This window comes from Capricornis sumatraensis, chromosome 10, assembly GCF_032405125.1.
Source record: "Capricornis sumatraensis isolate serow.1 chromosome 10, serow.2, whole genome shotgun sequence".
NCBI lineage: Eukaryota > Metazoa > Chordata > Mammalia > Artiodactyla > Bovidae > Capricornis > Capricornis sumatraensis.
The window spans coordinates 58,713,011-58,727,484 of NC_091078.1; the positions used below are offsets into that span (position 1 = coordinate 58,713,011).

Here is a 14,474-nt window from a genome sequence, read left to right on the forward strand (position 1 = left end):
TGAATTCAAAGAGAGGCACTCTGAGACATCTTGCAGGACCACGCATGTTGGTGGTGGAGTGACAGCACCCCCCACACCTGTGAGCAATGAGCCACCCGTCAGATCCACCTACCTCTGAGGTGTGTTAAGAGAACACTCCCAAGCAAGCCCTTCGGTCTAATTCAAACTGTATCTGAATTTCCTCCGATACACAGACTAAAGGATGAGAGTCCCCACTTCTCCACCCCAATTCTTCACCGTTGATTTTCATAGCTTGTTAGCATGGAACCTTCCTTTACATGAAAACTTAAAGAGCGGCTCTGAGACAAGGCTGCCGGTTCCTCATGCCTCTCACTCCCACCTCCACAGCAGCCTCCGCAAGTACAGATTGTAACTTGGAAACAGTTCAGAGCGCTGTATGATCAAATACCCCCTGCACAGAAGAAAAATCTTAGACAAAGATCTGTCAAGTGATTCCCCTTGTTAGTGAGAATTTCTGGGTGCCTCCATGACTAGGTGGTTGCAGAGAACAAGTCTAGAAAGCAATGAGATATTTACTGTATATAATGGTCTTTCTTTAACATTCTTGTGTCACAGGCCCTGATGAATTATTAAGTTTTCTCCTCAGTGGGGAAGAGAAATGTGCATGAACACAAGTGCTCAAAGCTTTACATTTTTAACCAGGACTCTGTTGGATATTAAGGAAATGACAACCCACTGCAGTATTCTTGCCTGGAGAATCCCATGGACAGAGGAGCCTGGTGGGCTACAGTCCATGGGGTTGCAAAGAGTTGGACACAACTGAAGGGACTTAGGATGGACGGACCAAAAATGATGACTTTTGTTTTGCTGTAGTTAAATTGTGGCCCTACTTTGGGTGGATATTAAATAGCGGGGCTACCTGTCAGTTAAAGCCTTTACTTCCTTGTGGCAGTAAAGGCGTTCTCACCCCATGAGGGAAATGTTGAGCTCTCTCTAGAGGGGGGACTGCTTCCCAGGTGGCTCAGTGGTAAAGAATCTGCCTGCCAATGCAGGAGACACAAGTTCTATCCCTGGGTCGCGAAGATCCCCTGGAGGAGGGCGTGGCAACCCACTCCAGTGTTCTTGCCTGGAGCATCCCATGGACAGAGGAGCCTGGAGGGCTACAGTCTATGGGGTCCCAGAGAGTCAGACGTGATGAGTGACTAAGCATCAACAATACAGCAGGGGCTGGAACCCAGCCCACTCACAGCAGGCAGCAGGTCCTTGGCAATGAAAAGACGGGGATCGGGAACAGCCCTCAGCCCCACTATCCCTGCCCCTGGCCTGAAGTTCAGCACATGGTTCTTTAGGAGCCTCTTCGTGCCCCTTCTAAGATTCTGACCCTCATGCTGGCACTACTACCCAGGTACTGAATCGCTATCAAAATCCAAGGATTATGTGACTGAATCTACACCCAGTTCCAATGCTGAGTCAGAGAGAGAGAGAAAAAGATGAAGTTCACTGTTAATGCTGCTTCCTTCCTAAGAGATGTTTCCACAAAGTGACAGGCCAATGTAGTCAGTAGGAAAATAACTGTGACTTACATGCCTATTCCTCATACAAACACTGACCTGAGAAGTCCAGGCTAATGGTTTTCTGGGTATTCTGTACGGATTGCCGTAATTCCAGGGAGCAAATGGCTGCTATTTCAACAAATGGCGTAGTTAATTCTGCCAGACAGGAGATTCCAGAGGGAAAGCAGACCAGGGGCACGGCCCACCCGTCAGAGGGATTTGGGCACTGGAAGAGGGATCCGGGTCCCAGATTTTCATTGAGGTTTCCTGGTGCCTCAGACGGTAAAGAATCCACCTGTAATGCAGGAGACCCAGGTTCAATCCCTGCATCTGAAAACTCTCCTGGAGGAGGAAATGATGACTCACTCCAGTATTCTTGCCTGGAGAATCCCATGGACAGAGGAGCCTGATGGGCTACAGTCCATGGGGTCACAGAGACAGACACAACTGGATGACTAATACTTTCATTTTTCTTGTTTATTTTTAAGTCAATTTTATAATAAGAAGGACTCAGCTTGGGAATCACACCAGGACAACCGACCTGTAACTATAAAAGTTAAAATTGAGCCTTCCAGCTGACATCCAGATGCTGAGCTCACATAACCCCTTCACCAGACTGGTCCCCAAGGCCCGGGCTGCCCTGTGCGGCTCCACTGGCCCAACTCAGACCCTCGCATGGGGAGGAGTGCTCCTCGAGGCAGGCAGATGTATTTCAGTATTAAGTCTAATAAAATTCCAGGTTCCACCTTCCCATTTCCACCCTCTTAAGCTGACCAAGGATTTGACATATATTTTTGTAGGTATGACTGTCCTTATCACACCAGTTATTTTTTAAAATGCCTTATTCACCAGAGTACAGCATGTGAATAAATCTACTTTGGGGTTAACATCAATACATTGGGAGAGGATAAACCTCCACCTTAAGGCACCAGAGACAGAGCTTTCCCAGGCCCGCAGAAGAAACGGGACATAGGTGGAGTCGGCCAGCCCCAGGCTCTTTCTGCTGTTCTTGAACTCGGGATCACTGTGTATGCCAAGGAATTTGCACGTAGAACCACGGCCATTTGCTGTGTAAAGAGTCTCTAGGGTTAGTTAGCTTGTTGGGGCTTTCCTCTGTAGTTGACTGAAATAATATCTAAAACAAGCTGCCGAAATTCTGACTTTTAGGTCAGGGGCTGCCTAGGGCCACCAGGACACCCGGGTATCTTCAGTGAAGGCTGACGTGTGACATCTGAGAGTAATCCTTTAGCGGGGCTCCTTTGAAGAAGAGGGAGGAGACCCAGAGGCTCCCACCGCCCCACCTCGAGTGACTGACAGTTGAAAGGCAAGCTCTGGGAAAGTGATGCTAGGACTGGGGTTGCCCAGCCTGGAAGACATCGACTTTCCTCCCTTAAAACGTGCGGAGAATCTGGATGATGATGGTGATGAGGCTGAGGTGGAGAAAAACTGCTTTGAACTAAGGCAGGCAGGATTCCAAGGTCTATAAAGACAGACCACTAGGCTGATTGAAGGAAAGGGGACTGAGAAAATCTGAGAGTACCCATCGCCAGAGTGCCGCTAGAAAAAGGATCTCCTCACCCCTTTATAATTTCCCCTTATGAAACAAGAGGTTAAATCCTTTGCATCTCGGGTTCTTCCCCTGCTCTGTGGCTCTGCGATCCGGTCTCCCTCCAAGGAGTGTGGGTTAGTGTGGAGCTTCTAGCTTTATCCTGGAAGAATGCAAAGAGCTTGGCCTTTAGGGTCAGGCCATCTTCAGCTCAGCCACGCTCTAGCCACGTGACCTTGGACAGGCTACTCATGTTAGCATCCTCAGGGATACAGAGGGAACGACTGGGCCTCTGGAATGAGCTTCTGTGTGTGCAGCACCTGGAGCAGTGTTCACCCACGCCACACGGCCGTGCTCAGCCACAGGAACCCTCCAGTTCCTTCCTCTACCCCTCACGTCCCCATCGCCTCCATTTATGTCCACCTCTGTGTTTCTCGATCTTGGGAATTCATGTATTACCCAAGAATTGTCAGAGGGTATCTGGTTTGAGGATGGCTGCATTAAAACTTAAATACTGTCAATGTAAGAGACCTGTTAGTGCCACCAGAAGCATAAATCCAACAAAGGAATGGCAATCCCCTGGCAGCACTCGGTGGCAAGGTGGTTACCCCGGTAACCCACAATGTGCTTTTTTTAGGGTATCAATGAAACAAAAACAAAAATTTAAAGATTAGTATAAAGAATTTGCAGACCACAGAGAACCTCTTGGAAAAGAAGACATGCTAGTTTATCTTAATGAGTATTCTGTCATCAGGTATTTTAAATTTTACCATACAATTGTACTCATTTCACATGCTAGCAAGGTAATGCTCAAAATCTTTCAAGCTAGGCTTAGTACAGGAACCGAGAACTTCCAGATGAACAAGCTGGGTTTGGAAGAGACAGAGATCAAATTGCAAACATTCATTGGATAATAGAAAAAGCAAGAGAGTTCCAGAGAAACATCTACTTCTGCTTCATTGACTACACTTTGACTGTGTGGATCACAACAAGCTGTGGAGAATTCTTAAAGAGATGAGAGTACCAGCCCACCTTACCTGTCTCCTGAGAAGCCTGTATGCAGGTCAAGAACCAAGAGTTAGAACCAGAAATAGAACAACTGACTCATTCAAACTTGGGAAAGGAGTACAACAAGGCTGTATATTGTCACCCTGCTTATTTAACTTGTATGCAGAGAACATTATGAGAAATGCCAGGCTGGATGAATCACAAGCTGGAATCAAGATTTCCAGGAGAAATATCAAGAATCTCAGATATGAAGATGATACCATCTAATGGCAGAAAGTGAAAGGGAACTAAAGAGCCTCTTGATGAGGGTGAAAGAGGAGAGTGAAAACATGGCTTGAAACGCAACATTCAAAACACTAAGATCATGGCATCTGGTCCCATCACTTCACGGCAAATAGAAGGGGAAAATATGGAAGCAATGACAGATTTTATTTTCTTGGGCTCCAAAATCACTGGGGACAGTGACTGTAGCCACAAAATTAAAAGACGCTTGCTCCTTGGAAGAAAAGCTATGACCAACCTAGACAGCATATTAAAAAGCTGAGACATCACTTTGCCAACAAAGTTCCATACAGTCAAGCTATGGTTTTCCCATTAGTCATGTATGAAGGTGAGAGTTGGACCAAAAAGAGGGCTGAGCGCTGAAGAATTGATGCTTTTGAATTGTGGTGCTGAACAAGACTCTCGAGACTCCCTTGGACTGCAAGGAGATCAAACCAGTGATCAAATATTAAAGGAAATCAACCCCAAATATTTATTGGAAGGACTGATGCTGAAGCTGAAGCTCTGGTACTTTGGCCATTTAATATGAAGAGCCAACTCACTGGAAAAGACCCTGATACAGGGGAAAACTGATGGCAAAAGGAAAAGGGGGTGGCAGAGGATTAGATAACATCACCAACTCAATGGACATAAATTTGAGCCAACTCCGGGAGATAGTGGAGGACAAAGGAACCTGGCTACAGTCCATGAGGTCGAAAAGAGTCAGACACAACTTAGCAACTGAACAACAATAACATCATCCTTACTTAGCCAGAATCTCCACATTAGGCGGAGAAGGCAATGGCACCCCACTCCAGTACTCTTGCCTGGAAATCCCATGGACGGAGGAGCCTGATGGGTTGCAGTCCATGGGGTCGCGAAGAGTCGGACACGACTGAGCGACTTCACTTTCACTTTTCACTTTCATGCACTGGAGAAAGAAATGGCAACCCACTCCAATGTTCTTGCCCGGAGAATCCCATGCTCCTGGTGGGCTACAGAGCATGAGGTCACAAAGAGTCAGACATGACTGAGCATGTACACACGCACTCCACACACTAAATATAAGTGTGCAAAGAAAAGGCAACTTTTTCCCTTAAATTTCCTCATCAGTCTCCCCAATCTGAAGAGCCAGGAATGTAAAACCAGCCAATCCAACAGACGCTTAGCTGCTTACAACTTTCTGTTTAAAGCTGTATTTTTAAAGTAAATAACCAGTCATCCAACCCCTCCACTTTCTCCACCTTCACCATCTTGGGTTGTGAGGGGCCTTCTGGTGTCCTCTGAGAGCCGAGCAGTGTTCCTGGTCCCTGCAGATCTCTCAGTGATGGGGCCCCTGTTCATCAAGTCAGCCCCTGCACTGCCCCCCCCAGCCTGGGCATCCCGCCAGTGTCTAAGGCTCCGCCCCTTGTGTGCTCAGTTAGAACCCTGGATCTCTCCCTCAGGCCCCACCTCGCCTCTCACTTTCATCCACTTCCAACCCTGTCATGCAGCTCCTGGTCAGCTACCTCATTTCTACCCTAGGGAGCTCCTGGGTGCTCACCTTCCAGGAACACCCAAGATCTTCCATGAGCCAGCTTCTGAGTACCCTTGGTGCCACCCAGCAGCCTGGGGAGACCCAAGAGCCCGGAGATACTTGACAGGTAAAGCTCACTCCTTAGACGCCTGCTGTGCTGTGCTAGGTCGCTTCATTTGTGTCCGACTCTGTGAGCCCATGGAGTGTAGCCTGCCAGGCTCCTCTGTCCATGGGATTCTCCAGGCAAGAATACTGGAGTGGGTTGCCATGCCTTCCTCCAGGGGATCTTCCCGACCCGGGGACCAAACCCGCATCTCTTACGTCTCCTGCATTGGCAGGTGGGTTCTCTACCACTGCCTCTACCTGGCAGACGCTTACTCCTCTGCAGTCTGACCCAGGCCTGTTTTCTCCACACCCCAAAGCTCCCCATGCTCTCCACCTCTGAGCCTTAGTCCTCTAACTGTGCCGAGCAGCTTCATGCACCTTGGGTCTTAACCGTCCTGCTGCTTCCTCACCAGCAATGCCTATCCCATGTCAACATATTAAAATGCTCCTCATCTCTCAAGAACCTGCTCAGAGACCATTCTTCCCGTGGAGCTCCCCCCAAGTCCTAAGACCATAGGATTCCTCCTTCTCAAGCATCCTGGGGGCATCAGCCACCTCTCATGAGGTCCTCACCATTGATTCTTATTCAGGGCCAGAAAAAAAAAAATCATCATCAAAGGGACACTGTTTATCAGTCCGGTGATTTTTTTTTTTTTTCCACTTCTATCATCTGTCTGGACTTCCCTGGCAGCTCAGAGGTTAAAGTGTCTGCCTGGAATGCAGGAGACCAGGGTTTGATCCCTGGGTCGGGAAGATCCCCTGGAGAAGGAAATGGCAACCTACTCCAGTACTCTTGCCTGGAGAATCCCATGGAGGGAGGAGCCTGGTAGGCTACAGTCCATGAGGTCGCTAAGAGTCGGACACAACTGAGTGACTTCACTTCACTTCAACTGTCTCCTTTTAATTGCCTTTATATAAACAGCTCCCTTAAGCATTTGTCCAATTATAAACTAAATCAAGCAAATTTGATACATGAACTTCATAAAGAATCTGCCACACCTTTTTAGCAGAACAGGATGGTCTAGATTCTTATTGCGAAATGTTGTGTGATGAAGCCATTCCTGTCAAATGATGAACTGAATGAAAATACCATCTTTTCTCTTATCCTGATAGATACATTGTTTACGCACTGATTCTTTGTTTACTCATCGATTCTTTATTTACTTATTGATTCTTGGGTTTGAGAAAATTCACTTAGGACACTGTCATCTGAAGACTCTTAGTCTGAGATTTCACTTAGACAACCAATTTCTTCCATCATCGTTAGAGCCTGTGGAGCTGCTCTCCAACTTCATCTTCTGAGTCATCTAATAATTGTGAAATGTTGTTCTCTCAGTTTTTTTTCCTTTGCCATTATGAAAAATTGTGAATTCCCAACTGTATACAGTGAGCTAAAAGCAGACTCAAAATGGTGATGATTTATTTCCATGTTGAATCATCCTTCTAAGTAATTCCATTTTTCTCTTTTGTTATTCTAGTCTCTTTTTAAGCAAAATTGATGAGTAATGATGAAAGATAATTCCCGGGATGATAAAACAGCAAAATATTTCCAAAGATAAGGAAAATGAGATCATGAAAATCTCATCATGTGTCTTAGATTTATAAAAGGGTCCAATGAACCCAGATAATAATTGCAAGATGGAAGGAGTTTTGTTTACAGAGTTAGTACATTTTCTCTTTGTTCTTGGGGAGTTCTTCAATAAAGAATAAAAGTCATGAAACACCAAGGCTTTTAAACAGATAAAACAACTCAAAGAGGAAATTCAAAAGCTAATATTGTGTGCAGTGGACCCTGATGGTACGCTGGGGGTTATCTTGTTAAAATTCCATACACGTCTGTCCAACATGAGGTGAAGAATGGAGTGAGACTTAACGATTTCCATGTCTTCCTGGAGTTTCCCAGGTCCGGTCAGGGCTCTGCTCACGGAGGGAGCTCTAGCAGATGGTAGGAGCCAGAGATGTAATTGTGTGACTATCAAGGGAAGGTGGCATAGTATTCCTTACGTGTGCACAAGAACTTCACACCATCTCAAAATCTTTGTGATCTGTCCTGAATACGGTTCTTTCCTCTCTCCCTTTTAGCTGGGTAACTGCTGCACTTTGAATCTCAACTCAAACACCACTTCCACGAGCCAGCTTTCCCTAACTCCCAGCTTCTCTGCACTTAGCAGGGTTTTAGTGTCTCCTCCACTGGGAGCTGGTGGAGGTTTTCTCAGACTTGCATCCTCAGTACCAGCACAGTGTTGCCCCTAGTAGCCACTGGATAAGTATTCTGCAAATGAAAAACACTGAATTCACTTTTCTGACTACAGATGCTCACCTGCCTAGAGTTTGTTTTTTTTTTTTAATTGAAGGATAATTGCTTTACAGTATTGCATTGGTTCTGCCTAAAGTTTTAACAAAGTGTTAAGATGCATATGTTTGAGAAAGTAAGAATAAAAAGTAAGAGCTCATCCACAGGGAACGCAGGTCAAGCAAGAGCTTCATTTTCCTGGTTTAGTTTACCCTCATTTTCATTGACCTTTGGTGGTTTAGTCGCTAAATCATGTCTGACTCTTGCAACCCCATGGACTGGAGCCCACACAGCTCCTCTGTTCATGGGATTTCCCAGGCAAGAATACTGGAGTGGGTTGTCATTTCTTTCTTCTGGGGATCTTCCCAACTCAGGGACTGAACCCACGTTTCCTATGTCTCCCGCCTTGCAGGCAGATTCTTTATCCGCTGAGCCATCAGGGAGGCCTGATGTAAAGGACTGACCTTTACCCGGAGATTATCGGGAACAACATGGCTATAGAAAAAGGGTCTTCAGCTCGTGATTCTGGCTTTCCTTCAGGTGCCGGGTGATTTACCAGAGATTGCCATCAGCAGTGAGGCTCGGCATCCCCGGGCCGACACAGACACCACAGAAGAGAAACGGAGGAACAGGCTGTACGAGCTAGCAAGGAAAATGAGTGAGAAGGAAACTTCTTCTGGGGAGGATCAGGAATCCGAGCCCAAGACCGAGTCTGAGAACCAGAAGGAAAGTCTGTCCTCTGAAGACAACAGCCAGAGTGTCCAGGAAGAGCTGAAGAAGGTAAGGGCTGCACAGTCACAGCACACGGCCCAGTCTCTGCCTGGTCTCTTGCCGCTGGGGTGAGGCTCTGTATTTGTGCTGAGATGTGCTGAGAACCCAAAGAGCACTCTCTAAAATGCCCATCCCTGTGCACTTGGGAGAGCCCAGGAAAACTTGACTTGATTAATGCAGAGTTATTCAATCAGGAAAACAGCCCCGCGTGTCCTTGGATATCTCCCAAGACCTCTCATATCCCATCTTTCATCAAGACAGCCCTTGCTGTCTTTCGAGTCTGTAATGTAGCACCCACAGTCTCTCTTACTGGTAAGAGCCGTGTTATTTCGCACCGCCCTCCCCCCAAGGAATGTTTCCTGTGGAAGGAGGGCATCTAGCCAGCCCTCTTTTACCAGTGCTAAAGCTTCATGTCATAGTATAAAGTCTTTGCACTGAAAGTTGCCTTCTAGGTCACTATCTCTGCAGTTTTCAGATTTGGGCTTGACTTACTTAGAACTTTTCCCAAACAAACCTTATATGGAATCCCAGGGTTCTAATCAGATACAAACACTGCTGCTCCGAGGGGTCCCCAAAACCCCAGTCACTTGATCTTCAGTCCCACCGTCTTCTCTTCCTTCCAAGCCCAAGTAGGCCACTGAGTTTCAAGGGACATGGTGTGAAAACCACAGAAAATAGACCCTACCTCTGGCAGAAGGGGATCCCAGCCTCTCTCCCACCATCCTCCATGACATGCCTGGGTTCCCCCCACAGCTCCTCCCTACGTCGCCCACCCTAGACTTGACCCCTGCTGCCTCCGGTGGCAGGGGAGAAGCCAGCATTTGTTCAGCGTCTCCTACGTGTTTGGTGCTTTGCGTGTGTTAGTTCATTTAATGTAAAACCTTTGTGGCAGACACAGCCCGGTGCTGCAGAGGGAGAAATTGAGACTAGTGAAGGTCCTCACTCGAGGCCCACAGCTAGTGAGTTTTGGAGCCTCAAGTCACAGGCTCCTTCCTTCATAAGCTGCTGCTTCTGAAACTCAGATTAGATCTTGTCTGGTAATATCTCGAATTCTTTGTACTTAGGATCCATTTTTACCCTGTTCTGAGAGTAGGCTCTCTAAGCTAATGACTGCTGGTAACCCGTATATATAGTCCATGAGCCCCCTTCATCTGCTCAGCAGCCAAGCTGGGGTGCTAAGCAGGGGGCTGGCCAGCCCAGGAGGGACCACCACAGAGCAGTCTGCACCGTCCTTCGTGGCTGAGCCCCTAAACCTTCCAACACCTCACACTCTGCCTTTCACTCATGCCCAGCCCATCCTCCATAACCACTGAACCCTCCCTCATAAACCAGCCAATTCCTGTGCCTGGGGATGGCGTATCCCTCTTTCCCCTGGCCTGTCTGTGGTTGGAGAGCAGATTCTGGCCTTCACAAGCAGCCCTTCCCTGGGATGTGGGCTCCAATCCCTTGCCTCCTCTACGGTTATGAGCTTTGATCCGCTCTGTGGCTTGAACCGATGCCCCATTACAGTCACATTTTGTCTGCTAGGGCTGAGAGCCAGATGGCAACTGAAGCATAGTGTGTTATTTCTTACGATGACTCCACATCCTACTGACTTTGCTGCCTCGTGGTCCCAACTCCCCCTGTACCAGTGCAGTGCTGGGCTGGGATGAGTACGGAACATTCAACCCCCATTCCACTGCGAGCCTCACCTTCTGGAGGCACAGCCACCCACCTGTACTGGGCTCTTCTGGGCGGAATGTGAATAGGAAACGGAGGAAAGTCCTGGGCACTTTGACCTTTCCTGCCTCCACCTTGCCCTGTGCCCTCGCTGAGTAGGAAATTAGGGGCGTCGCTTTTATCCAAACTCCCAAATGTGCCAGTTTCCCAAAGTTAAAGTCTTTCCCACCACCAACCACGAATCAGTGTATATAAAAACACAGATAGCAAACCAAAAGAGAAAATTAATATATCTTTCTCCATCAAGAATGGGTTACTCTGATTAAAGGAAAACAGAAATAGAGGTTCATCTATGGAAGGTTGTTTAGAATCAGAGAGAGGCTTCAGGGTTAGACAGCATGTGAAACGCAACCATGCAGCTTTCAAACCCTGGACTTTGGTTCTACGTCTAGGCCTTTTCTTGTCTTCTCACTAGACCTGCCTCCTAGCTGCCCTCTGTGGCCCCTCCAGTCCTTTCTCCACTCAGCGGCTGGAGCTGCCTTGTGGCCCTTGAACTTGCTCCCAGCATGTCAACAAGCCCATGTGTTTTTATATCTATCCCTAGGACCCTGTCTGGGTCTTCATGGTTGATTGGACAAACGCACATTGGCCTCATCTGTACAATGGGTATAACCATGCCCCTTTATAGAGTTGAGACAACTGAATTTTACAGCATAGGGGTAACACAAAGCCAGAGCCCAGCAAACAGGAATAACCTCAGAGCCCCTTTAACAACCTCAAGGAAAAGAAACTTCACTGCTGTGAAATGACACCCCTGTGCTAGCACTGAAGGAAGAGCTTAGTGCCTGTTTCCCATCCGTGCGTGCTGTGTCAAGCCAGAGGTCTCTAACCTCATGCGGTGCTTTGTCTTGCTCTGAAGAATGGGATGGGGAAATACTGCAACAGAACCTCCCAGGCTCCCACCTTCAGGATCAGAGTAAATACGGCTTCCCTTGTAATACGACCACAGCTAGTCTGTGCAGTGCACACATGCAGACGCACACACAGCTTGGTTGGGGAGTGGATCTGGGCTAGAGAAACTGTTCCAGAAGCTCTTAGTGCTCGCCTCGTCTCTTTCCCGTGCTGCTGCACATTGGCCCACGGTCCACCTGCGTGGGGGTCCCTGACACAGCAGGAGCGCCCCCTCCTGTGCAGAAGGCAGGCTGGGAGCGTCTAGACTCTAGACACTGGTCTAGAAGCACAGTCTAGGCCATGCTCCCCTCCCCGAAAAGAGCCCTATCCAGTGACTGATAGAGTATAAATCCTCCAGCTCCTTCGCCTCTGCTGGGGCAATGACCCTGGGATGTATGCTGCCCACTGATGCCTGACTTCCCCAGTAGATCTTGCTCTGGGCACCCGCAGTGAGGACCAGCTCAAGCGGGCTGTCTTCCCTTCCCTCCCTCTCTTCTCCACTCCTCCACTGGCTCCTGGGTCCCCTTCTCAAATAAACTCCAAGCACTCGAAGCCATGTCTTGGGGTCTGCTTCTGGGGAAACCAGACTGAGACAGTAACCAAACCAGAGAACACATGGAGCCCCCAGGTCACAAACACTCCTTGCAGGGTGTGTGACTGAGCGGTGGGGAAATCTAAAAGCCTAGCTGATGGCTAGCAGCCTCTGCCTGACCCAGAGGATCCCTCACACAGACAGAGCCTCATCCAGACTTCACGTCCCTCCTGCCTCTACCGCGGATTCTGCAATATGGGGTCCACAGCAGAATAATGTGCGTATTCCCATCAACACAGGGACATCAGCGGCAGGTCAGTGTCCTTAGTATGACAACCCATGTAGCAATTAGGGCTTCACAGTCTTGTCCAGCAGCAGAGGAACCATCTTAGAGATAGGTTTTTTCTGGACGGGAGTCAGCCCTTGGCTATAGACAGAACTGGTCCCTACAAATGATTCAGTATGGCTGGGTGTTCCACGCCTGAGGATGAGTTAAGGATGATCACTGCCATCTGAGTTTTAACTACCTGAAGAACCAGCTTGTAAAGCTTGGGGCTAGTCCAGAAACCTGGACTCCTAGGGGGTTATATTTTTAACTGAAGCCATCTTGGTTCCATTGAACCTCAGTGGTCAACCTTCCATACCTTGGGCTCCTTCAAGCCCAGGAATGAGCATTCACTCTCCTCCACCACTAGGCAGGTAACCGTGGTTATGGGAGAAAGGGCTGGCTAAAGTGCTTCCTAGAGCCATCTGCCTCTAGATATGTAGGTGCTGCGTTCCTGAGGGCAGGATGCAAAGAAGGACCAGGAACTCCTGGCCGGAGTTTGGAGGCTACCTGCCGGGGCTGGATCTCCCACAAACCCCTTATCTCCCAGGCTTACAGCAGAGACCCCCAAGGTCCCTTCTGGCTCCAAAGAGTCATGGCTCTAGACATGTCATGAATTAAATACATTTTTGTTTCCTGAAATGAGCATCATTTATGACACTATTTATATGACAGAAGATGTCCTGTGTGTCAAACTTTTGGAAAATGAGTGTTGAAGACCCAGATTAGTAGCTTCTTGCATTATAGTCAAATCCATACATGCAATGTCTTAAAGGCATTATTTAAATGTCTTTGTTTATTAATTATCACAGGTAACTGAATCATTGTGTTTTATTTTCACAAGGGAGTCACAGACCAGCAGGTATCTCCCCTATCCACAGTTTCATGAAATAGTTCTCATCAAAGTACTGAGCAAAAAGTAATAAGTGCCTTTCTCTGCAAATAAGAGATAAATCTGTACATCTTCTCACAGCCACTCCTCCTTGATTATATCAAGTCACATAGAAACACAGTCGTGGTCAGTGGTCAAGCAGACAGATTGACTGTTGTCTAAGAAAGCCCAGAGCTGAAGGTCTGTGCAGCTTAACGTGTTGTGAAACACTTGTTGCTATCACAGTGTTGACATAAAGTCAAGAACTGTCCACACATGTCTCATCCTTGTAAAACGGCTCACCATCCACATGAGGGTTCAGTGTCTCTCACTCGAGGTAGCATTATTTGAGAAGCATGTCTTCGTCTTTAGTTGGTGCTAATTTGAATGTAAGGTTCAATCCTAACTTGTATCTTACAAGCTGCACTGATCTCAGTAGGCCTTATGCCTGTTGAGGAATCAACACCTCTTTTCTAAGATTCTATTAAACAACTGGCTGTAGGGAAAAATAGAAGCTTTACCACTTAGAGCTACAGCTTTTAGCCACAGTGCTTGAACAGATGAAGTTTCATCTCACCGGGTTGTCACTGGCCTCCTTCATCCCCACACTCTTGTCCTCCGTGTTTGGGGTAGGGGACTTTGAGGTTGGGAAGAGAGTTCTGGGTTCTCTCCTGGATCATGAGGACTTCAGCAGAACATCTTCCTCTCTAGGCAAAAGATGAGCTAAGCCCTTGAGAATTAATATTCTCATAATGCTAGTAGATAAAAGGGCAGTCTACATAAGCAGACAATTGACCAAAAACAAAAAAGAATAAGGTAAATGACCAATAAGCATATGAAAAAGTATTCAATTTTCATTATATCTCAACTGTATTCAATGCAACACCCAGCCCAGAACTTGGCATATGTTCTGTACATGCGTTCATGTTTTCCATTCAGCAGAAGCACACTGAGGCAATGGGAAGACAGCCACGAACAGGGCAAAGTTTAGCATTTGTTCAGACAAGCAATAGAAATGCAAATTGAAATAATGAAATGCCACTTGCCTAACAAATTAGTGATTAAAAAGGACGATAAGTTATGTTGGTAAGAGTTCAGAGGACCTGGCAGTCTAATGCACAC

The 14,474-nt window shown here is 47.4% G+C and overlaps 1 protein-coding gene across 2 annotated transcripts in view; it reads left to right on the forward strand.

The window, feature by feature from the left end:
• The window catches only part of MYRIP (myosin VIIA and Rab interacting protein), a 217,635-nt gene that overhangs the window by 169,521 nt on the left and 33,640 nt on the right, over positions 1–14,474 (forward strand). For both annotated transcript variants that reach the window (XM_068982132.1, XM_068982134.1), the window contains one exon: positions 8,784–9,023. In XM_068982132.1, coding sequence (XP_068838233.1) covers positions 8,784–9,023 — 240 coding nt within the window. The remainder of the gene's footprint in view (positions 1–8,783; positions 9,024–14,474) is intronic.